We start from the raw sequence: 24,825 nt of genomic DNA on the forward strand, positions 1-24,825 counted from the left end.
GTTTTATAGTAATAAGTTGCCAAACAAAATATATTGCTTCGATAAACATTTTCATTATGAATAAACTTGGATTGGGAGTTAAATCTAAACCAGGAAATTGTTAACAAAGTAAAAGTTGAATCCACATTCCCAAGAAATTTACTATGAAAATATAATCAGTCCTTCCATTTGGATCGAGTTTTAATAGAATATATTATTTTGAATAATATGTTTATATGAATCCGGAAAAATCAAAATTTAAGAGTTAATTTAAGTTCACACTGGCTTTAATCTTAAGGTTTAAATCAAAATATATAGCTTTTCTTTCTGAATAACCATGATTAATGTTTTCTGTTTAAGAAATAAGGGTTTATAAAATAATGGTTTAGAATGTGCTAGCTTCATTATTCCTAGGGAGGTCTTCTAGTCCAACCCCCTGCTCAAGCAGGAAACCCTGTATCATTTCAGACAAATGATTGTCCAATCTCTTCTTGAAAACTTCTAGTGTTGGAGCATCCACAATTCTGGGGTCAAGTTGTTCCGCTGATTAATTCTCTAACTATCATGAAATTTCTCCTTAGTTCTAGGTTGCTTCTCTCCTTGATTAGTTTCCTCCATTGTTTCTTGCTGCCTTCAGTTAGGAAACTTCATGTTGTGGTTTCTAGGAGACCTCCCTTCTATACTGTGAGGCCTGCCTTATGGAACTATCTTCCCCTCAAAATTAGATCATCCCTTTTGCTATTCCAAAAAGCCCTTAAGACATGAATATGTTGTTAATCCCGTGGCTCTCATGCAACTAGAGATTTACTCAGATGGCTCCATTGTTGAGGTGGATATTTTTATTCTCCTTTTCCTAGGGTTTATATTTCTATATGTTGGCTTTTTATTAGTTTTTTTAAAAAATCTGATTGTTGTATGCCAGCCAGAATTGCAGCTATGTAAGTTTGATTAATAAATAATACAAAAGTAAGAGAAAATGACATTTTATTAAATAATGTAACACATGATTAAATATAAGTAAACCCGATCAAATGACTACAAAGATTTCATTGATACATGGCTAGGGAACTATGCATACTGCTTCCAGTGTAGTTTATTAGAAGAAGCAGTATTAAGAGTATAAGAAACAAAGTTTATTGTCAATCCAAAATTTTGTCCTCTGGGAAAGTTAGGCTCGAAGTCTATTACTAAAGCTGGAGCTGAGCATAAATGAGAAACACAGCTTGAATGGTTAAAAAAGGGGTTCTCTTGAGAAAAGAGCAGCTAAGAAAATATGACCAGGATAATAGGGTAGAGTCTGAATAAATCAGATTACTTATTCCAAACAATTTCCATAGTGACATTTTAGCTGAGCTTTCTCAATTGGTGAAATGCCCTTGCAAAGAAGAGATTTGACTTAAGACTTCAGTCCCTGAGGAGCATAAGCAGAAAAATCACATTTTCTGAGTAGAGTGATTTTAGAGAAACACAAAGGATTTTGTTTCTTAAACATATAATACTTTGACTGTAATAGCTTTTTCAGGGGCTATTGTTCTTTAATCTATCACACCCTTCGTTCAAGGTTTCCACTGTATAAGCTTGAAGAATTATATTAACACAAGGTGAGGAAAGATCAACTTGACCAGTTTGATAGCAATATAAAAGATGTATATTTTTCAGAAAGGGTAGCTTTTCCCAAATAGCTCTAATTGCTTGGGTATTTTGTGTTGTAGTTACACAAAGATGATACTGTGTGCATTCCTAATGCTCTTTGAAAACCGCAAGTGCCTGCTTGGATAACATTGATTTCGCTGTGATGAAAATGTAGAAAATTCTCAAATGGTGCAAAATATGTCTGAATTTTAAAATAGATGCTATATTAACAATAGCAGGACATGTGAATCCTGTTCAGCAGATTCCATAGAGTTGTCAATCTGACATGCGTTTTAAATTCAATTCATAGAAGTGGTTTAGTTTCTGAATGTCAATGGAGATTCTTAGTCATCCAGGTCATGGTTGTCCCAAAGGTGTTTTTTCAAGAGGCAAGTGGACTTTCTGGTTTGTTTGTTTTTTAAGACGTTTAGCTTCTCATCCAAGAAGCTTCTTCAGCTCTGTCTGGATAGTGGGGAATGGAAGGATTTATACCCCTCGCAGACACCTGGTCATTTGCATTCTTTTAGCAAGTTCTTGAGGCCACCTGGTGGTTTAACTGTTATCAGGGTAATGCAAATGGGTATGGAGCCTTCTTGGAACTGTTGAAAGGACTGAAGTGGTATAGACTGAAGATTAGTTTCTGAATGTATGTTTGTAGTAAAGAAGTAGAGAAGATTCCTGAAAACCCCCTAAAAAGAGATTACTACTAAAATGTTAATGGTGCAAATATTGTGGTATATTCTTTGAACCTCAAACATATATAATACAATTATGTATATAATTACATATCACTATATACAGTCATTCTGTTGTTTTTGGGGAAAGTAAAATTTTAAAACCATTGGCATTCCATTTCACTGGAAACCATTTTTTTAAATGTCTCTCACCATTATATTTTCATAAGGATAGCTGTGGTTGTCTATTGAATTAAACATTTTGCAGGACCTTAGAGCTTAACAAATTTTACAGTTATATGCTTTGCTTGTAGTGCAGTTCATTACTGTAATTATGGAAATTTGAATTGAGAAATCTGTTAAAACCTTTCCTATAAAACTCATTAAATTATTTAGACGTAACTAATATGATGTAGCTATCTCAAACTTACTTGAATTAAAATGTAGTTGTATTTAACTATATCTCTTTGTAATTCTTTAGTAATTTATGAGACTATTTAATTGATGAAATAATTCTGGAAAACAATTTAATAGTCATACTAAAGATCACAAAGTGTTTCTTAGAATAAACTAGATTAATTTTTCTGTATTAATTTTTGCAGTGATAATGTTTGCAAGAAAAGTGATTATTATAAAACTAATATATATTATTCAATAAATATATGGATCAGTTTTCAATCAATTCAAATTTATAATTATTTTTACAGACACATATAGTTTTACACACACACACACACACACACTATAGTATAGTATAGTCTCTTGCTGCTTTAAACTTCCAAAGCATTTAAATTTTAAAAATGTTCATTAAAGTGTTAAATATATTGTATTAGTTTCTTCCAAATTTCAGACATTTTTAAAAATAGTTTACTTCCAAACATAATTCCACATTGTGAAGCGAAGAATAGATCTTTGTGCATATATGTCAACGTCATAATTTGTTTGGCAAAACTGCAAGAAGTAGAACAGAAACTTTTATTTTTTTTAGGACAACTGTAATTTTAACTGATTAATTTTAATTGTGGTTAACAAAATAAAGCAGATCAATAAGTTATATTGCATATTTGAGGCTTTCTCTCTTTTTCTTCATCTTGTTGGAAAACATTTTTTTATGTTTTGCTTGTAAACATTTATGAAAAGTTTCAAAATTAAAAGAAAAAAAGATTTCAGAAGGGTTTTTTTGTACAGAAACCTTCTTGCTTTTTCCAAAAAGATCTTGACTGATATATTATTGAGTGGAAATAGGCCTTAAAAATTTCAAACCGACATTATCGTTACTAGTTAAATAAGATTCATTTCCTGGGATTTTAATGGATAGGTAATTGCTTTCTTTTCTTCAGTTCAGATCAAAACTTAATAATGCTGATTTTGATATATTTATTTTGATTTTGAAATTGTCAGGTATACTTTAATTGTTAATATATTATTACTACTGCACTTAAAAGTGTTAATGACTTTATATTTTATCTGTCTTAAATTACTGTTTCCCAATCTCAAACTTCATTTTTTTTTTTTGATTTAGTAAGAATAACAAGATGCTAAATACCATTAGAGTTTCTACTACTTCTTTTAAAACATTTTGTTTCATCCAGCAATGAACTTAGCATAAAATAATGTTTGGTAGCCTAATTAATGTTAAGTAGTGTATTCTGTTGTAAAAAAATTGACAAAAATAAATCTTCATAAAATGTTCACATTCCAATATTTTTTCATTTACACATATTCAAAATAATTATTTTTGATGTTAATTCGTAAAGGACATGCTATTGTTAATTCTGCATTTTTCCTGCTTATATCCAATAATTACAGTATCTGTTTTTACTCTAAAAATATACAATCTTTCAGCCTTTGCTAAAGCATTTGCCTGATAGCCACTGGAGAGCAGGAATGATATGAGTAATGGAAATTGTATGAATAGTAGATTAGGCTAAGAAGGATAGAACTGTCTGTAACTTCTGTAAATACATCATATATTTTTATTAAGATTATTCATATGCCCATGTAATAACCAAGAGTTGTGCTAATATTGAGGGTTACCTTCCTTTTATTTTATATTATAGAAACCAAGAAAACGAACACAAAGAAAAGTGTTCTCTTCTATGACCTACATAAAAATGCAATCTAGTCCTGTGACAAAAGCAGGAGTCTCCTTTCTTGCCCTAACCTCCTGAAGTATAGTTTATGTATTTTATTTTTACCCTGCCTTTATTATTGTTATAAATAACTCAGGGAGGCGAACATACATAATACTCCTTCCTCCTCCTAGTTTCCTCATGACAACTATCTGGTGGGGCGGGATGGGACGAGGAAGACAGTGACTAGTTGGACTTTTTGTAGGATAATAACTTTGTTTATGTATAAGTCTGGATTATTTGATATGCTAATATATAAAAATATTAATTTTAATCCTTTTGGAATCCTCTCAGGTTTTTAAGTCATAATTGCTCAATGATAGCCATAGGATATAGAGCATTGTTCATTCTTGTGAATTATCTGTGGTAGGATTTGGATAGGGTATGTGAAATGTTTTATCTGCAGCCTTCAGTAGTATAAACATTTGTATCATTCTGAATTGTCTACACGGATTGAAGATTGGAGGCTCTACTAGTTATTGTGTAGTTCCACCCACTCATGGTCACTGGAGAGATTCCTGGGACCTGGTACCCTCCCCGCTTAGTTTAATCTGTGCATGGGACTGCTGGGAGAGGCCATCTGTTGGTATAAATAATAATATGGTATCAATAGCGGTTGATATCTAGCTGCATATCATCTCCCCAGAATACATCTTGATTCAATGTCTTTAGGCAGTATTTATTTTTATTTATTTATTTATTTATTAGACTTGTTAGCCGCTCCCTCTCCACAAAGGGACTCGGGGCGGCGTACAATAAATAAATCACATGTTACACGATTAGACATTACACGGTTAGACATTACACGGAGGAGGTATAAAATCACAGCAATTGTTACAATACATAAAACAACAATAATATAAGGTTAAAAATTAAAATACCCCGATTTAAAATTTTAAAATGTAAAAAATATAAAATTGCCAGGAGGATTGGAGATAGAACTATAGTTGAGCCAGGCCAGCTAGTTGGAAAAGGTGGGTCTTGAGTTTTGTACGGAAGGAGCGGAGGTCGGTAGTAATCCTAATGTCGGGGGGGAGGTCATTCCAGAGGGCTGGGCCCATCACAGAGAAGGCCCTGCTCCTGGGCGCCGCCCTTTGGCACTGCTTAGTGGACGGCACCCGGAGAAGTCCCTCTCTGTGAGAGCGGATTGGTCGTAGGGATGTATGGGGCAGGATGCGATCCCGCAAGTAACTAGGTCCTGTGCCATGGAGCGCTTTAAAGATGGTGATCAGCACCTTGAAACGCACCCGATAGACCACAGGGAGCCAGTGCAGCTCGCGCAGGAGAGGTGTTATATGGGAGTATCTCGTACTCCCCATAATCACCCGCGCGGCCGCGTTCTGGACCAGCTGTAGTCTTCGGGTGCATCTCAAGGGAAGCCCCATGTAGAGGGCTAGGTGGGAAGAAATAGGTTTAGGCTTAAGATAGAATAGCTGTTGATTGAGAATCAAATTCCAGGAGAAGTCTAAAAGCTTTGGTTGCACTCCCCTTGATGGACATTAAAAAAAAAAAGCTTTGGACAGGAGGACTTTTAACCAGTTTCAACTGGTATATGTTACAATAATTTTGAAATGAGATGTTCTGGTTGCTGTCCTTTACACCCTTATTACTTCAAATGTGAACTATTGCAAGTTATTATATGTGGAGCTGTCCTGAATATTATGTAGAAGATTGAACTACTGCAAAATATAGAAGCATTCCTGCTTACATTTAGCCAGCCCAATCCTATAATATCTCTGTTCCAGGAGCTGTACCAATTACTGATTTCCTTCTCAATGCAATTTAAGGTGCTGGTGATTACTTTTACTGTCTATTCTGATTAGAATTTATCCACCTGATACTGACAAGCAGAGGAGCAAGCATGCTGTAGATTCTAAGAAAAATAGATGGAGTGTGGTCCTAGAAACAGGCTTTCTCTACTATAACTCTTGTCACTCTGAAATAGCTTGCCTCTCAGAGTTTCCTCTCAATTAATATCCAGGAAGGGAGTTAAAATTCAGATCTTCTCAGAGCCTCCAAAAACAATGTTCTGCTGCACTGTGGTTGAATTAGCCAGAAATTATGGAAATTATGGATGTCATACTTTCATAATTGTTTTGTTTTTATAACAACGTTTTGTGGATCATACTGAAATGCAAGCTGCCTCAAATCTATCGGTTGAGATGGCATACTGGGTTAAATATTGATTTATTTAGGTATATATCCTTTATTGCAATAAAAGTCCGTATAGGCAGGGCTATGATTTTACCAGTTGCAATGTATGGCTGTGAAAGTTGGACCATAAGAAAGGCTGAGAGTCAAAGAATTGAGGCCGTTGAACTATGGTGCTGGAGACTCCTGTGAGTCCCTTGGAGTGCAAGGCAATCAAACCAGTCAGTCCTAGAGGAAATCAACCCTGACTGCTCTTTAGAAGGCCAGATCCTGAAAATGAAACTCAAATACTTTGGCCATCTAATGAGAATGAAGGACTTACTGGAGAAGAGTCTAATATTGGGAATGATTGAGGGCAAAAGAAGGAGGGGATGACAGAGAATGAGGTGGCTGGATGGAGTCACCGAAGCAATCAGCGTGAGCTTAAATGGACTCCAGAGGATGGTAGAGGACAGGAAGGCCTGGAGGAACGTTGTCCATGGGGTCGCGATGGGTCGGGACTTTGCAACTAACAACAATATCCTTTATTATTTTTGCAATTAACTCAAGGCGGTGAACATAGCCAACATACCCTCCTCCAAATTTAGCCACAACAACTTTGTGAGATAAGTTGGCCTGAGAGAGAGTGACTGGCCCAAAGTCATCAGGCTGGGTTTCATGGCGAAGGTGGGGCTAGAACTTATGGACTCTCTCTTTTTAGCTTGGTGCCTTAACCACTAGGCCAAACTGGCTCTCCAGTTTGGCTCATTATATGAAAATAAGCAAATTACCAACACATTTGAAATGTATGGTTTCAAATCTAACAGCTAAATGTGTAAATCTTATTACAGGTAAAAAAAATTAAATTACATAAATATATAATATAAATAAATATAATATAAATAAATAATATTTATAATTGTATTCTGAGAAGAGAAAACTCTGAATGTTGATTTTTTTTTTATAATGTTGATTATAACTCAGTTTCTTCAATATCGATTTTATATTCCCCTATATAATTAAAAATAGTTTGGAAGAAATAAACTTTTTCTATTGTTATAGCATTTGGATGAAAATCTAATTCAATCATCAATAATTAAAAGCTTTCTTCCATTCTGTATGCATTGTTTTTATAATCAATGCCTAAGGAAAAAAATTACTCTTATCATGATTAGTATGTCTGATTAAAAATGCTAGATGTAAGATGGTATATTCTTTCAAGTGATATTATCAAAAGCTATATAAAAATAATTTGAATATTATGATTTCATCTGAACAAATGTAATTTTTTGTTTAAGATGTGAGAGCCATTTTGTATTTATTCTAAAGTGTACTTTTTTTGTTGAACTTTTAATGTTGCAATTTAACTTTGTTATATTCTCCTTTTGTCATAGATCACAAATAGTATTCTTTTTAGATGGCTACTCTTTCAGTCTAAAGAAATTCTGCTGAGCCTATTGAGAGCAATCTCTGCACTTTGACTTCAATTTATTGCAAATTGAGTGGAAATAGAGAGAAAAATAAACTGCATATAGAATGAAAGAAAACTCTTTGAAGTTTGCTCAGTTGAACAAATGATTTTAACTATTGCAATATATCCAAAGATTGTGAGCTGAAACAGCCATTTATTTTTTTGCAAGGAATGGAGGTTGATTTCACTAGCTTTTGTGTAGAAAATGCTCATTTATAACTACAGTGATAACTCATTATAGCTTGATACAGGCAATCAGTTACAGATTGTCCTTAACTTATGTCCAGTCCTTTAATGACCATTCAAAGTTATGATGGAACCACCCAAAACTACTTACTACCCAATTTCAAAGTTTAATTGGTTGAATACCTAAACCCCATGCTCACATAACTATATTTTGGGCACTTGGCAACTGACTTGCAGTCATTTTCAGTGTCCCATGGCCACATGAATGCAATTTCCAACATTTTTTTGCTAGTTTCCTATGTTTATTTCTGGTTTCTGGCAAAAAACACTTGTTGGGTAAAATGGATTTACTTATTGATTGTGGCATTTGCTTAACAAGCAGCAAAAATTGTAAATTGTAAAATTGGGTCTGGTCACATGGTGAGCCACTTAACAACTGCAACAACCTACGACCATAATTCCACACTCAATTATGGGTATAGGTCAAGGATTACCTGTAATAAGTTTATATTCACACATCTTGTTGTAAGATTTGAAATTTTGTATTTCAAATGTGTTGGTCATTTGCTTATTTTCATATAATGATATTAGGGGAATTCTGTGTTATATTTAGGTAAGGCTTATTTACCTGCTTTTGATGCATAATATTTAGTGTGTATTTCAGTGCAAATCATTTCACTAATTGCAGTCACATGCTGAATGGCCTGCATATATAATAAATGCTGTGAGTTTGATCAAATATGTAGATAATTCACCTCAATATTTTATGAAAATATTAAATTGTTTAGGAGCCTGAAAACTGAAGTTAACTCCAAGAGGGTTAGTCCAAGTGTCCTTTTCTCCCCTTAAAAAGATAGAAAAGATAACTCATGGTTTTTCCTATCTAGAATGATAACTATAGCAATATCGTATGCCTGTCATAAAGGAAAATAATACCCCACCGGAAATTTGTAATTTAGTTGGATTTATTTAGTTGGATAGATTAAATTGCTATTGGGAAACTACCAGCCATGCAAGGAGGAAGGGCAAGGGGAACTAGCCTTGAGTTCTTGCGCAATTGCAAGAAGCCTAAGCCTGTCCCCCCTTCAAGTTCCATGGGACCTTATCTGTTTATTCCTGAGAAAGGGCAATCAGTCTGGGGAGATTCTGATATTAAGGCAGAATACAATAAAGTAGTCAGCTTGAACCCTTAATATATCAGTCTGGTTGCCTGTGCCTAACAATTATTCCCATTCCATTGTTGCTTAACAGACTAAAAAAAAAGTACACTGATTTTGAGGAGATATTTGTATTTGGATATTCAATCCATATTTATTAGAATAAAGCACTATTGTCAGACTTTATAGGTTGATGAAAATTTTCCTGTTTATATGGATTTAAATCATAAAAAGACATTGTTCTGAAATGTTATTTTTGAGTTCAGACACTTCCACCTCTCTTAAATATTTTTATAGTCTTATCTTAATCATGTAAACATTAAAACATTATTTTTTTTTGCCAACGTTAGAACATTGGTTTTATTTTTATCATTTATGTAAAGTACATGGCAGACTTTAAGCACGTGAAGCCTGTTATAAGTTTAAGAGTTCATAAGTTTAAGAGTTCAGAAAAAGATAACCTGACACCAGCTGTGCTCTTTTTTAAAGTTTAAGTGTTATTGTAGTCCACGATTTAGTTCTCTGGTAGATACATGAAAGAGGCTAGCAACCCTCTTTGCATTGTGGAACTAATAGAATTCTGAAGCAAACAAAGAAGAGATAATGATTTAAATTTATCAATTTAATTTTTTAAAAAAATAAAAAATTAAATCTATTTATCACTTGGGCTGTGAATGATTGACCCCTGGCTGATAAGGGATTCCTAGGTTATAGTCCTGCCTTTTAACTACTACATTACATTATACTGAGTTTCTATTAGCTCCCTATGTTCCAGAGGTGCATTTAGCAGGTTCTGACCAGTTCTGGAGAAACGGTAGTGGATTTTGAGTAGTTTGGAGAACCAGTAAATACTACCTCTGACTGGCCCCACCCCCATCTATTCTCTGCCTCCCGAGTTCCAGCTGATCGGGAGGAAATGGGGATTTTGCAGTAACCTTCCCCTGGAGTGGGGAAGGAATGGAGATTTTACAGTATCCTTCCCCTACCACACCCACCAAGCCATGCCCACCAAATCATGCCCACATTACCGGTAGTAAAAAAAATTGAATCCCACCACTGATATGTTTCATCTAAAACAAAATATTATTTCAGATTTGGAAGTTCTCTACTGGCCCATCCCTATCCTAACAGTTGGGGTTGGGGGGACTGTTTCAAGCTCACAACCTACAAAACAAAACAAAACTCCTTTTTTCCTGAATGTCATTTTAACTCTTCTTCCTTTCTGTCTTTCTTCAGAAACAGATTTCCCGAAAGCTAATCTCTCTAGCTGAATTATTCTTCCCTATAGTGAAAGCTATAGTTAATTATCTGAAGTCTCTGGTTCAAGATTTAAGGAAGAGGGGGATGAATGCAAAGTAATTTAAAAGGGATATATTTTTCTTTATCTCTAAGACCATTATTCTCTTGTTTTCTATTATAACTTTTTTTCTTAATACTATAATAACTGTGTAATCCTCAACCTATTATCTGTCTGCAAGTTATACATGTTGAATATATTTAAGGTAAAGAAAACTCTGTTTTGAATCAAGCCAGGCTGGTGGCTACATACCTAAATGTGTCTGTGTTGTTACCTTGGCAACAAAAGGAAACTATTTTCTGTTGGCTTGTTCTGGGCCTTTTTATTTTTCAAATTTTGATCTAGATTACAGTACTGGGATTTTATAGCAGCCTCATCCAAGTTCTGATAAGGTCAGTCTGCTTTTCCCCCCCTTGAGATCAACCAAAATCAAATTGGTGATGCCACTTGATGTGATGTGCTTAGATACAGTTATATAAAATATATGCACTTTTCATTTGGACATAATGGAGGCAGCTTGTATGTTTATGCTCCAGTCTTTATAAGGTCAAATCAGAGTAGAGGTTCCCCCCCACCCCCAAAATTAGATTTTAAGAATCACATTCTGAAATATTCAGATGCTTGAGAGATTTTTGCCCTGCTGTCAGGGATATAACCTGTAGGGAGCACTATCTTCCAATTCTTTTCTTATTCATAATCCCATTGAGGAATTTAAACTAAAAGGCAGGTAAAGTAGGTTGTCCCATTGAGGAATTTAAACTAAAGGCAGGTTGTCCCAAGTAACTTCACTTGGGACAACTTTAATTCAGTTGTGCTATCCCTTTCTCACTAGGAAACTCTTCTAAGAGTTGTCTTATCATCATCATAGTTTAAACCACAAACTTTCCACTTTGTTTACTTTTTCTATTTGGAAAAGCAGTAGATGGTGAAAATGGAGGGAGGGATTGGTAAAAGGGAGTCATTTTAATGCATTACCTTTTATACCTAATATTTAAGGTACCAAAAGCCTCTTTGCTTTACTTATAGCCCCAATAGTCATAGAAATAAAGATTCAAGAGTTTTATATCATTCAGCAAGAATAGAATTCTATGTATGCTGTCAGCAGGTGAAGGAGAATTTGACTTAAATTAACATATATTATACCCTTCCCAGATCTGAGCTCCAACTCTTAGAATTGTCAGCAATGATCATGCTGGCTAAGAATCTCTTGTTAGGAAAGGCTGACAACATACCTTGGGAACAAACCTTTAAGCCTTGGTTTCAAGAAAATAATATCTAGGAAAGCTGAATTGCTGTAATTATATACTGCACAAGGATTTATGAAGTGAAAATTCACTGTATCTCACAGAAGATACATACATTTTAGAAAAAAAGAAGTCATGATTAAAAATGGTAAAGTTTTTAAAAAGCCAAAAATTCTCAGCTTGAACTATTTACTAACTTATTAGCTAAATGTATTATCCATGCAACTCTCTTTCATTTCTCTACTTTCTCATTTATCATTCTCCTCCTCCATTTTGAATTTGGTCTTCTGTATTCTAAAGTATTCATACTTTTTATTGCAAATAAATACATAATAATTGAACATACTCTAATGCAATTTTATATTTGGTGCAGTCTATTCCCAAAGGAGCAATGGATTTTTTTTCTTATTTAAAGTTTGTCTTTTAATAAAATTTGTAAGCTATACTCTAGATTTGTTGCTCTGTTTGAGATGATTTGGTGATCTAGAGTAGTTCTGTTTAACTTAGTTGCCATGTTCTTGATTCTCTGGTTAGGATGTTTGTTGGCATGTATCTTTGCAAAAATAGTGGAGTGACCTAAGACTGATGACTAGATAAAACTAGGTAAGGAAAACTTCCTGATAGCTATTCAGGATTTTTCTAGCTTGTTTGAAATTGACTTTGAGTGAATCTGTGGAATTTGAAGTGGCTCGAGCAATAGATATTATTATTTCTAAGCACAGTTTCCCTTTCCCATTCATTGAGTTAAACCAGATCTGTTTTTAATGGGGGATCTGAGAGCAGTAACATAGAAAGAATGGTAGCTTAGATGTACACCAGGGAAATCTTATATTGAATTGGATCAAGCCTAAACTAAAGCCCATTTGAAGCATTGTAATGAAGGCAACAAAGAAGTCTTCTGATTCCTTTGCACCTGCATAGAATGTTCACGTGTTGCATCCTCCAAGGAGTGTATTTGCACAATTAGGTTTCATGTACCAGCTACAACCATTCCTGAGTCAGTCAACCTGGCAACAGTTAAATCTCAAGAGTCTCTAATTCTTTAATAGTGGTCTGGAAATTTTACTTGATGCAAAATGCAGTAGCCAATCTGCTAACAAAGGCATATTAATGCCCAAGTTGAAAGAGTTGCATTGGTTGCTGATTGTTTTTCAGGCTCAATTTAAGATGAAGAATTTGACTTCTAAAGCCGTAAACAGTTTAGAGCTTGACAATTTGAGATATCTGCTTAGTCACTAAATTAGAAGGCAAGACCTGCTTAAAGAAACTCTTATTTTCTGAGGTCTGCTTCCCAAACAGATATATAAAAGGGACTTCTCTTTCACTTTTTTGCTCCTGAGTTATGCAATGTACACTTTAGAAGCTGTCCTTAGCCCCCTTTTTTCATTTTAGGAAAGTGATTAAGATCTTCCTCTTTTGTTGGGTTTTTCCAGTTTGATTAATTAGTACTTTAATTGCTTTTCTCACATTTAAAAGAATATTTAATAACCTTGATTTTCCTCAGGGCAGAAAGATGAATACATATAATTCGTTAATTACATTGCTTTATAGCTTTTCTGTTTGGAAAAGTACTTAAAGTCATTAAACTTACACAAACAATGTAAAGATAATAAGAAATAGTCATGTTGGATGCAATTCCAAAACATCAGCATTGACAAAGTCACCATCAGTTTATTACAAAAGGCAATTTTGTTTGGGAAGCTTACATCCTGCAACAATACCTTTACCACCATCAAAAAGCAATATCTATCTGTCCCTGGTCTTTGGAAAGGACTTGATAGGTGTATATAAATGTCAAATCCGGTCCAAACATCTGTCTGACTGTGCTATGAGCCGTAATTCTAATAATTACAGGTAATCCTTGAGTTATGAATGTAATGGAGTCTGCCAATTACATTCATAACCTGAGGATTCATTAATTGGAACTTGTTAAATGAACAAACACCATTCCTTTTTAACTGTTGTGGCCGCAGTCACCTTCCCACTCATCAGAACTCCCGCCTGGATTTCAGCAATTGAGCTACCGCAGAGCTGGAGAGCTTAGCGCACTAACCTCCCTGTGCCCCTTGCTTTACTTTGCATCTGGCAAGCGAGGGGCACAGGCCGGGCGGCACTCCAAGCTCTCCAGTTCCACCACAGCGCAATTGCTGAAATCCAAATGGGAGATCTGTCAGGCAGGAAGGCATCTTCAGGCTGCAATGGTTGCCCTGAGGCAGATACTCCTTGTCTACTGGACGCATTGGCCTTGTATTTTCTACTTTCTGGCCTCAGTAATGGATGAGACCTTGGAATGATACAAAGAGCTTTGTTGATTAGGATTTCATCCCCTTTGTGAATCAGCAAGGACAATTCTACTTCTGCAGAATGAAATTCCCTGCAGAATAAAATTACCTTCATTAAATACGTTTTTGTCTTTCAAAATTCATATGTTTATTATGTTTCTTTAGTCTGAAAGTTTAATAATATAATGCTGGTTAGCATCAGTGTTGTCTCCTTGGTTTGGCTTGTATTTCCTGCAAATCACTGTAAAAAGGAATCAGCATAGTAGTCACAGTGTATGAGTACAGTGGGAGACTTTATGGATTATGTAGCCTTTGGTATACTTTTAGTATTTTCCTTGTTTTCTTTTCTATGAGAAAGCAGTCATATGTACAGTACATGACAATAAATGTCTTTCCAAAAATCAACAACCCTGGAAGAGAGTATTCATCTATAAATATATAGTACTTAATATGATCAGTCAAGCCAGGGTTCAGAAGGTCTAGAGATGATTTTGTCATTCTGACTTGCTTGTGTACAATAAACTGAAACCTCAATTTAGATGAAGGTAGAAGCTTTATCTTGGCTTATTTGTTTCTCTTGTATGAAAGATAAGGTGAATTTGGGGCTAAGGTACTATATTCATAAGTGCAGTGCATATGAACCAGATTCCATTACAACTTACTATCAGTGGATCGGCTTGTTAAGATTTTGTAAGTCACTGCAGATGTCATTATGAAAGAGGCATGAGACCATGAGGCTTTGCCAAGTGTCAAGCAGTGGCCAGGTGCCAGACAATGGATTCTTTGAAGATCCAAGGACAATGAACACACCAGTAGGAAAGGAAATTTTATTAATAACTTAAGCGGCCAGATGTAAACAAAAACATAAAAACATAACATACCAAGCAAGATGCTCTCATTTCAGCTGTTGGGAGTCCCCCCAGTGACAACAGCAGAGAGACCCTAATGGCCAGGTTTCCTCCCCCCCTCCCCCCAGCACTGAATATTCAAGGTTCAAAGAACAATTTCAGGGTTTTTATTAAAACTTGGCAGCACGTTTCATGGCACTGCTTCTATGGTCAGGAGATTGCAAGTCTAGACCTTGACTGAATAGTGCATAACTCTGGGATGGGGATGAAAGGCTGAGAATTAGCTAGATAAGCTGGTGCTTTGCAGCTGTGTGAAGATTTCCCCCACCTTGCCAGCAACAGTAAAAAAAAAAACCAAGCAGATTAAACGTATCTCAGAACGAACCCTACATTTATAATGTTTTCTAAATATGAAGGAGAAATCAAAATACATCACTAAACTCCTCAAAAATACAATAGTCTTTCACAGAGCCACTACACATGATTACTCTATTAGTAAGTATTTGCTATAGCACAGAACATCTGTTAAATAAAACAGCAAAAGGAATAATGCTATATAATAATAAAAGGAAATTTGCCTACTTAAAGGAAGAAATGTAAATATTGCTCTAAAGATTAAAGTAGTTTTTAAAAGTAATATAACTAATGTAGAAATGAAAAATATATTTTTGCAGAGATCCTCGTGGTAACGCATTATTTCTTCTTTCCTGTGTTAAATTCTTTGCCATATCTTGGGAGCCCTGCTTATTTATTATGGCATTCACAATGAATAAAAGGGGTTTTTAAATACATATTTCCCCCTTTTTACTTTAAGTGAAGTAAACTGAAGAGCTATGAGGAGATTAGAGTGATCTCTAATTCAATATCGCTACTATTATTACAGTATTCCAAGTCCTACTATGCTTCTTCATCACGGAGAAGGTATTCCTGAGGGCTCTATGAACTCCTGTCACCAACTTGCCATCGCCAACTCGCTCCTGCCACCTTGCCATGGGACACCTCACCCTGGCAAACTCATGGTGGGGACAACTCGCTGTAAGCCTGGGCCTTCCAAAACCAGCCCAGCTTAAGGGAAGCAAAAGTTCCTGCCAGCCCACACTCCTTCTCCAAAGGCTTCCTCACCTCACTTTCAAGGCCCTTCTCACAAAAGGCGAGCTAAGGGGAAGTATTTGTTCAACACACACACACACACACTTCCAAGCTTTTAATCTGATAAGGTGTCAATCATTCCCACCTAGGGGTGAGAGGCAACCTCTCCTTCAGCTTAGTGTGCTGGACACTGATGGCTTCCAGGCAGAAAGAGGGGCAAGCAGGGATGGGTTTTCCCCAGAGCGAATTGGTTGGGGCTTGGTGTTCCATGGCAAGGTGATGGGGGCGAGTTGTCCCATTCAGATTCCTGGCAGGGAAGAACGAAGAACACTGGGAATGGTCACCTAGAGCATATATAGGTCGTCATTGACTTATACCCGTAATTGAGCCTGGAATTACAATTGTCAGTCATGCTGGATGTTAAGTGAGTCACCTTATAAACATGCCTGGTTTTACTGCCTTCTTTTGTGGTGATCGTTGAGCAAATCACTAGGGTTATTTGTGAACATAACACCCATTACAGGAATCTGTTGTCTGCAATAGGCATTTTCTGCATATTTTAATATAATTATTGTCCTATATTATGCTCTAATCATTGATGCAGAAAAAGAGGAATTCAATGAGTTCTGTGGTCAGCCTCAAATGAACAAAACATGCAGGCAAAATGTACTGCTTGTGGCTAGAGACTGGAATAGCAAAATTAGAAATAGTAAGGAGAAAAGTGTAGTTGGATCAATATAGTCTTGGAAACAGAAATTAAGCAGGAAAACAACAATTGCTGTCAGTCCAATGATTTCTTCATTGTTAACACAATCTTCAAGTAACCAAAATGACAGCTATATATGCATATGGACATTATCAGATGGAGCACACAGAAATCAAATTGACTACCTTACTAGTTCAAGGATATGGAAGAGTTCAGTTATACCAGCAAAGATGTAACTAACAATGGCTCAGCTCACAAATGGCTCACATGCAATTTCCAAGTCAAGCTAATGTTGAAGAAAAGCCAACTGGTTTCCATCAGGATCACTTTGAAGTCTTGAACCTTATTTAGGAATGATGAAATGAAATCAAAGAAGTTGTTAAGGATGAATGAGGAAAGAGAATGCCAAATATAAAATAACAGAAGAAAGCAGATCAGATTTTAAAACAAAAGATATAAATTGCCAAGAAAAGAAGCCAAAACCAAGAAAAGCAATGATCTCAAAGAATTTTGAAGAACAGTTAAAAGAGGCAAAAAATGATATTATGACATCAGTAAAGATAATGAAAATGGAAATAGGTACAGAAAGACAAGGATAGATCTCTGAATTCAGAAGCAAGTTCCTATCTCAAATTGGTATGCTGTATGATACCAATGGATAGATAGTAGCTTTCATGGCAAATCAAATAAAGATGGAAGGAGCCCATTGAAATATTGCATTGCAGAAATGTCAACGTTCAAGACATCTCAGAATATATTCCTTATCTACAATAATTTATAGTCTTAGGATATGAAGCTAGATAAGCATTCCCCATCATTCCCAAATAGGAAGGTTATAGAAATATCTACAGCAACATGACAAACACAAAAAGAAGAATCAGTACAGAAATATGCAAACCCCAGAAGGATCAATAAAGGTTCTAACCAAACTACATCAGCAAATCTGGAGAAAAACATAATGGCTAACAATAGAATAAATTAATCTACATGCAAATTCCAAAGAAAGGAGAATTAATACAGTGTGCAGACTATCATACAACATCCTTGATTTCACACACTGGAAAAATAATGCTTAGGATCAGCCAACACAGATTAGAGCCATACCTGGAAAGGGAGATGCCAGATGTTCCAGTTGGTTTTTAAAAAGACCAAAAACAATAGAGGTTAGTGCTGATGTGTGTGGGATAAGCAAGAAAGTCAAAGTACTAAAGCATGATATTCACAAATTATAGAAAGGCCTTTGATTGTATCAACCATGGAATATTTTTAGGAAAAATGGGGATCCTGGAACATTTCATTATCTTTGTGTGAAACCTATACACAGGACAATTATTTGCAATCTGGAGAGAACAATGAGAAACAGACTGGCTCCAGGTCAGCAAAAAATTGATACCAGGCTTGCATATTTGTAGAGTGGAAAGGGCTACATCAATAAATTAAAAATAAACTTGAGCCACAAAAGGATATCTGGCATACCAATCAGCTGTTTGGTGGCTAGAAAAAAGGAAGGAACATTGAAGCTGGAACATGGAGGTATTGGAAGGGCTTGGCATCAGAGGTGGTATTCAGCAGGTTCTGACCAGTTCTGGAGAACCACTAGCGGAAATTTTGAGTAGTTTGGAGAACCAATAAATACCAGCTCTGACTGGCCCCTCCACCATCTATTCTCTGTCTCTCGAGTCCCAGCTGATTGGGAGGAAATGGGGATTCTGCAGTAACTTTCCCCTGGAGTGGAGAGGAAATGGAGATTATACAGTATCCTTCCTCTGCCATGCCCACCAAGCCATGCCATGCCCACCAAGCCACGGCCACAGAACTGGTAGTAAAAAAAATTGAATCCCACCACTGATTGGCATGTGTCTTTTCAGTGGTGCGGTGGTGGATTCTTCTTGGTGGCAGCATTGTTTAGTGGATGTCAATTTATTGAGCCTTTTAAAAAATGCCAGCAGTTTGTGCAGGCCTGCTATACATGTTCTCCTTATTTATTCAAACCATATGCAAAAAATATATTGAGGTATGTGAAATTGGAAGATTACTGTGGCTTTAAGATTGGAAGAAGAAACATCAATAACCTTCGGTAGTCTGATCTCTGGAAATTTCAGCAATTAAAGTCAAAGGAGTGCTACGAAAAATCCAGTCCTGATTGCATTTCAGGTGCTTGGCACCTGGCATGCATATACAAAGGTTACTGCATCCTGTGGTCCTGTGATTCCTATTAGTGATCTTCACAGCAATTTCCAACCAACAAAGTCATAGGGGAAGCTGGCAGGAAGTCGCAAGTCACAGACCCATGGCATGCTTAACAACCTGCCATGATTTGCTGAACAAACACCGACAGAACTGATGTTGTAAGTTAGTGTGCAGTCATGTGACATGCGTAACAACTGCTCTGCTTAGTGACAAAGTTGCCAGACCTTATCTCAGTCAATAAGTGAGGGCTACCTATATTGTTAGTTCCAGGGGTGGGTTGCTGCTGGCATTACTGCAGTTCGCTGCACACAGTTGCCTGTAAATTGTTCTGCGCATGCGCAGAACATTAAAGAAGAACTAAAAAACATGCCAGCAACGGCATGGGTGACTGGGGAACTGGTTCGGGGGCGTGGCCAGCTTACCATCCCTACTGGTTCAGCGACCCAGTCCCAGTTTCCACTACCGGTTCACCTGAACCGGTGCGAACCGATAGCAACCCACCTCTGGTTAGTTCACATATAACAGTAAAACTAAATTCTCTGGATTATTGTAAAGAAACCAGGCTAGCAATAAAGGCTACTTAGTCATTTGTGCTCTGCTCCTACCTCCTACCTTGGTTAAGTAAGATCCTTCTCCATTGGAGAAAGTGCTGGTCAGCTGAAAGTGGAATCCTTGCAGTTCTCCCAAATGAGAACTTAATAGTGTTGTGGGTGTAGTGGCCACTTTATGATTGCCCCTCCTCTGTAGAAATGCAAGCCAGGCAACCTTATGGCTGCTTTCAAGGACACGTCTGATGCAGCTGCTCCTTCTTCCAGGCACCCCTTCTATTAGATATAATTCACATATCTGATACTTAATTGCTTGCCTTATATGCTTGGCCTGCATTGCATTACTTGTGATTTATTACCTAATTGATTCTGTACAAGATTTGTATGCTAATTTTCCCCAATGCAATCAATTGAACACGAGAGTTAAATAAAATAAAGTCTTTTGGGGGAAATTGGAACTGTGTGTCAGTGGATACTTTTATGAAGTAAAATTATACAGCAGGATAGAGTAATACTGCTGCAGCATTAAAGAACATGGGCAGAGTTTAAACGTACCTAGTTAGCTTGTAAATGTTACCGGAGAGCTTCATAATATATAGTTATTTGATGTTGCAGAGTAATTCAGCACCAATATACCCAATTTAAAATGTGATTTACTCTTCAGAAAGTGCACATATTTAAATGTATATTTTAATTGTTTGTCTGCATCCATAGTGATTAAAGCAGCTTGTAGGTTTTATTTTCCACCCACTTCCTAGTTATGTCTAGCATGGAATTTGCCCTTTCCACAATTGCTACTAGTAAGTCAACATCTTCATTGAGTTATCTAATATAATCCCTTTTCCCTTAATCACTGACATTTCAGACCCCATCAGAATATGTGTGAAATTAGCATTACTTGCCACAGATGTTCATAGCTTTATTCTTATTTCAACAGAGCTGCATTTGTCATTTGATCATTTTACCCAGTGCAAAGATATGCTTTTGAGATGCATAATTTCATGATAGATTATTGTTGATTTGAATAGGTTGGTATCATCTGTAAACTTTGCTACCGTGTAGTCTCTCAGGTTCTGGCATATATCGTGTTACTCAATTTGTTTTAGTAGTTTCAGTACCTTCCCAGAGATAGTGGGTGCAAGCTTAAACATCTGTCCTATAGGAATTGCAGATGCAAATAATTAATTTAGTTTCTTTGCCATATCCATATCCTCTTTGAATGTCCTTAAAATGTGTACATTAAATAGAACAAATGAACATAAAAAATATATGTATCTCTGTTTTAGATCACTGTGTGTCATAAAACAAGAGTCTAGCTTATTTCTAATTGTCTTTTCAGTTAGGAAATGGGTTATGAATCTTCACTATTTATATTTAGAATATACGGCTCATGGAATTTATGTTAAAGCTATAATTTATTTTATACTAGCATTTCTGTGCCATTATATTTCAAACCAGAATTAATTTGATCCTGGGATTAAGGCATCAAGCTAGAAACCAGGAGTCTGTGAGTTCTAGTCCTGAGTTAGGCTGGGTGACTTTGAGCAAAGCACTTCTCAGCCCAACTTACCTCACAAGGTAGTTGTGCAGAAAATAGGAGAGGAAGAAGTATTTGTTTCAATTGCGGCCTTGAGTTGTTTATAAAAATAATAAAGGTGGGATAAAAATAAATAGCATAGTGACCTACATAAAAACAAAAACAAAATATTAAAAATAACTAGTCATATGCATTTTAATAGTATTGATTAATATCAATAGTAAAACAAGAAGGAATGGGTGGAAACTAATCAAGGAGAGAAGCAACTTAGAACTGAGGAGAAATCTCCTGACAGTTAGAACAATTAAACAGTGGAACAACTTGCCTCCATAAGTTGTGAATGCTCCAACACTGGAAGTTTTTAAGAAGATGTTGGATAACCATTTGTCAGAAGTGGTGTAGGATGTAGGCACAACCCCCCCCCCCAAGCAGGGGGTTGGACTAGAAGACCTCCAAGTTCCCTTCCAACTCTGTTATTCTATTCTAAAATGGCTAGATGAAACACCTAACAATCCTGAAGGCTCTCTTCTAGGGCCCTGTTTTTACTTCTTCATAGAAATTCATTAGGGAAAATGTAGTCATTGTATGTGAGGCCAAGCTGTTCTATAAAAATGGCAGCATTGGCAGGAAGGACCTGTCATGAGATGCTTGCAGAAGGATTCCTTTGGAGATGAGACCTTCAGGACTTCTCCCTCATATCTAAGTAGATGAAAATAGCATTCCAAGCTCACAATTTGCAAATCATCTTGGACTCACAGCACCAGATGGAACAATAGGTAGTCCTTATGGCTAGGAGAATCTTTGCTTAATTACATCTTATGTGCCAGCCAGTTACAACCATTTTTGGATCAGGAAGTGTTGTATATGGTCACTTGCAGTGGTTGGTTCTGGATCCCATTGCAACCGGTACGGTGCAACGGGGCCCGGCGTCCACCACATGAATGCGCACAGCACACACGCACAGCGTGAGCATGCATCCTTACCTCCTGCGACCCTCCGGAATGCTCCAGCTGCTCGGCAGAGCATCGCACAGTTGCCGTATGCTCCATGCGTGAAAGTGCCAAAGAGCTCAAATACTGGTAAGGAGGGCAGACGGGCAAGGGGGCCCTCCGGAGATATGTACCAGAATGGTACCCGGTGCTCCCGGCAGGCACCAGTATGCCCGTACCAGGACGTACCAGTCGTAACCCACTACTGGTCACTTGTCATCTGAAGTCTGAACTATGACAACTTGTTCTACATAGGAGTAAGCCACGATGATTTAACTTTACAGTTGAGTATTTGGGACGGCAATCATTATGTGGCATATTTAGTAGAGGTCTATTTCATTAGTCCTGGTAGACTTGATGCATTAATTGATGTAAGCTATTTAGAATCTTCATGAATTGAGTGGCACATAAGGCACAATGAATAATATAAATAAATAAAATTGTATCCACTAATATATCCTTTTCTTTTCAGTTGCAACCAGAACAACTGGACTGTGGTGCAGCTCATCTCCAACATCCATTATCAATTTTGCATCCAATCAAGGCTAAACCAGTGTTTACTTCACCAGGCCTTACATCGGTGGCCGTCTCCAGTATCAATAATTACACAGTTGTATTTTTAGGAACAGCAAATGGAAGACTGCTTAAGGTAAAATGGACTGGATACCAAAAAGGTTATGGGTGCTTTTGCAATTAACAATGGAGTATCTTTTTGATTGTGAACCTCCTGTTCCTAAATGCTATGATGATGGGTTTAGCTCATGCTAAGCCATTGTAGTTTGTAAGCCATGCCATAGTATGGATGAACCAAGCCAACTGTGATTTATTCAGCAAATTATTATTTGATTTATGGTCAAAATAACTAACTTTCTTCATTAATCAGTTTTCTAATGAGGCATTTATTTTCCATACTCATTATTCATTGTTATCTCCCATCTTCTAAGGATTTTATGAACTCTGTTCAGGGAAATTTGCATGTTCTTAATATTTATGTGGAATAAACTTCAAGCCTTATGTAGTATTGATAAATTTTCTGAACAGCCTGCGAATACTTACAAAATCACAATTTTGAGAAATCCTCTAAACAGCATATTTTACTCTAAATAAATTTTTAAAAAATAGAATACCTTTTAACAAGAAGGAGCCTCAATTCTTTTTTTAACTCTAGCAAAATCTTATTATCTATTTCTTAGCTTGACATTGTGGCCCAGGCGGTCAAGACTCGTGGTGAGCCTGCAGCTTGCATTTCCTAATCATACCTACGTGATAGTTAATTGGAGAGAACATATTTTCCACTGTAGTTGGGTTATACTACATTTCCTATCCTCTGATCAGGGATGTCAAACTGGTGGTCTGCGGGATGGTGCTTCATGCCCACCCAGCTCCACGAGTGGGAAAAATGTTATGAATGACATGTGACAGCAATGTGACCCCACGAGTTTGACACACGTGCGCTAGATAATTCAGTTGTATTCATCTATCTTTCCTTAATAGGAAATTTGGTCCATCATACATCCCTGGGATATAATAAGTGTTACTGTAGAGAATAGTTTGAACAAGCCAAATAATAATTCTGTTCTCCAGTGTTCAAGTATTGTCAGGGTGGAAATTCAGCCCTGTTCCCCTCCTGGGGTAATTGCATTTAATGAGGGATGAAGCGTGGTTTTTTCTTGAAGTATACTTCATAATTAAGAAAAATAAACCCAAGATATATTCTAAGAAACACATTTTATTGTAAAGAAAATGAAAACAAAACTTACTAGCTAATGATTACATTTTGGCAGTGTTCCTGCCTACCTTCTTGGCGGGTGAACAAAAAAAAAGTGTGGACATGCGTAGTGAGGCTAGTGATAAGAGTCAGATCAGTCTACCGTATGTCTTAGAATTTAAGCCCAGCTGGCAAACAAAAACAAAAAACAAAATGCAGTGACAAATAAGTTTAAGAAGTACAGAATAGCAGAGTTGGGAGGGCCCTTGGAGGTCTTCTAATTTAACTCCCTGCTCAATTAGGAAATCATTCTGGACAAATGGCTGTCCGGTCTCTTGTTAAAAACCTCCAGTGATGGAGCACCCACAACTTCTGGAAGCAAGCTGTTCCACTGATTAATTGTTCTCACTTTCAGGCAATTTCTCCTTAGTTCGAGATGGGATCACTCCTTGGTAAGCTTCCATCTATTACTTCTTATCCTGCCCTTAGAATAGGCCAACTCCCTCTTCTCTGTAACAGCCTCTCAGATTTAAAAGACTGCGATTATGCCAGCCCTAGCCCTTCTATTCATTAGATTAGATGTAACTAGTTCCTGCAACTGAAGAGCAAAGTTATGCTGATGCAGCATATTTGATTGCGATCCTGTTGATAAAATTAAAGAATTCGTGTTTGGGAAATGCAAGACTGGCCTGGCATATTAATCCAAGATTCTCTTAACTCAGAACAGAAAAATTAATCACTCATCAAATTGATCATCACACAGGCTTTCTTTCTTCAATAAAGAAGGAATTAGTTGTTCCTTTAAGTTGCATATGGTTGTACAATATCTTCTAATTCTTAACTTTTAATCAGCAGTTGAGGCTAGAGTGTAATCAAGACGTTATTTAATATATTGTAGGAATAAATGCTTGCACTTAAGATGTTATTGCACAGCTTTTAGTTATTAACAATGCCTATTTATACATTTTTCCTCTCTTGATTGGTACTTGTGAAAAACACAGGCTCCCCCACATTTACAGTGGTCAA

General features: G+C 36.5%; 1 protein-coding gene across 1 annotated transcript in view; it reads left to right on the forward strand.

Moving 5' to 3' along the window:
• Nucleotides 1–24,825, forward strand: part of PLXND1 (plexin D1) — a 164,974-nt gene that overhangs the window by 18,854 nt on the left and 121,295 nt on the right. Inside the window, exon 2 of the mRNA XM_081939433.1 lies at nucleotides 22,564–22,740. Coding sequence (XP_081795559.1) covers nucleotides 22,564–22,740 — 177 coding nt within the window. The remainder of the gene's footprint in view (nucleotides 1–22,563; nucleotides 22,741–24,825) is intronic.

This window comes from Natrix helvetica, assembly GCF_964273705.1.
Source record: "Natrix helvetica genome assembly, chromosome: 1".
Taxonomy (NCBI): Eukaryota; Metazoa; Chordata; class Lepidosauria; order Squamata; family Natricidae; genus Natrix; species Natrix helvetica.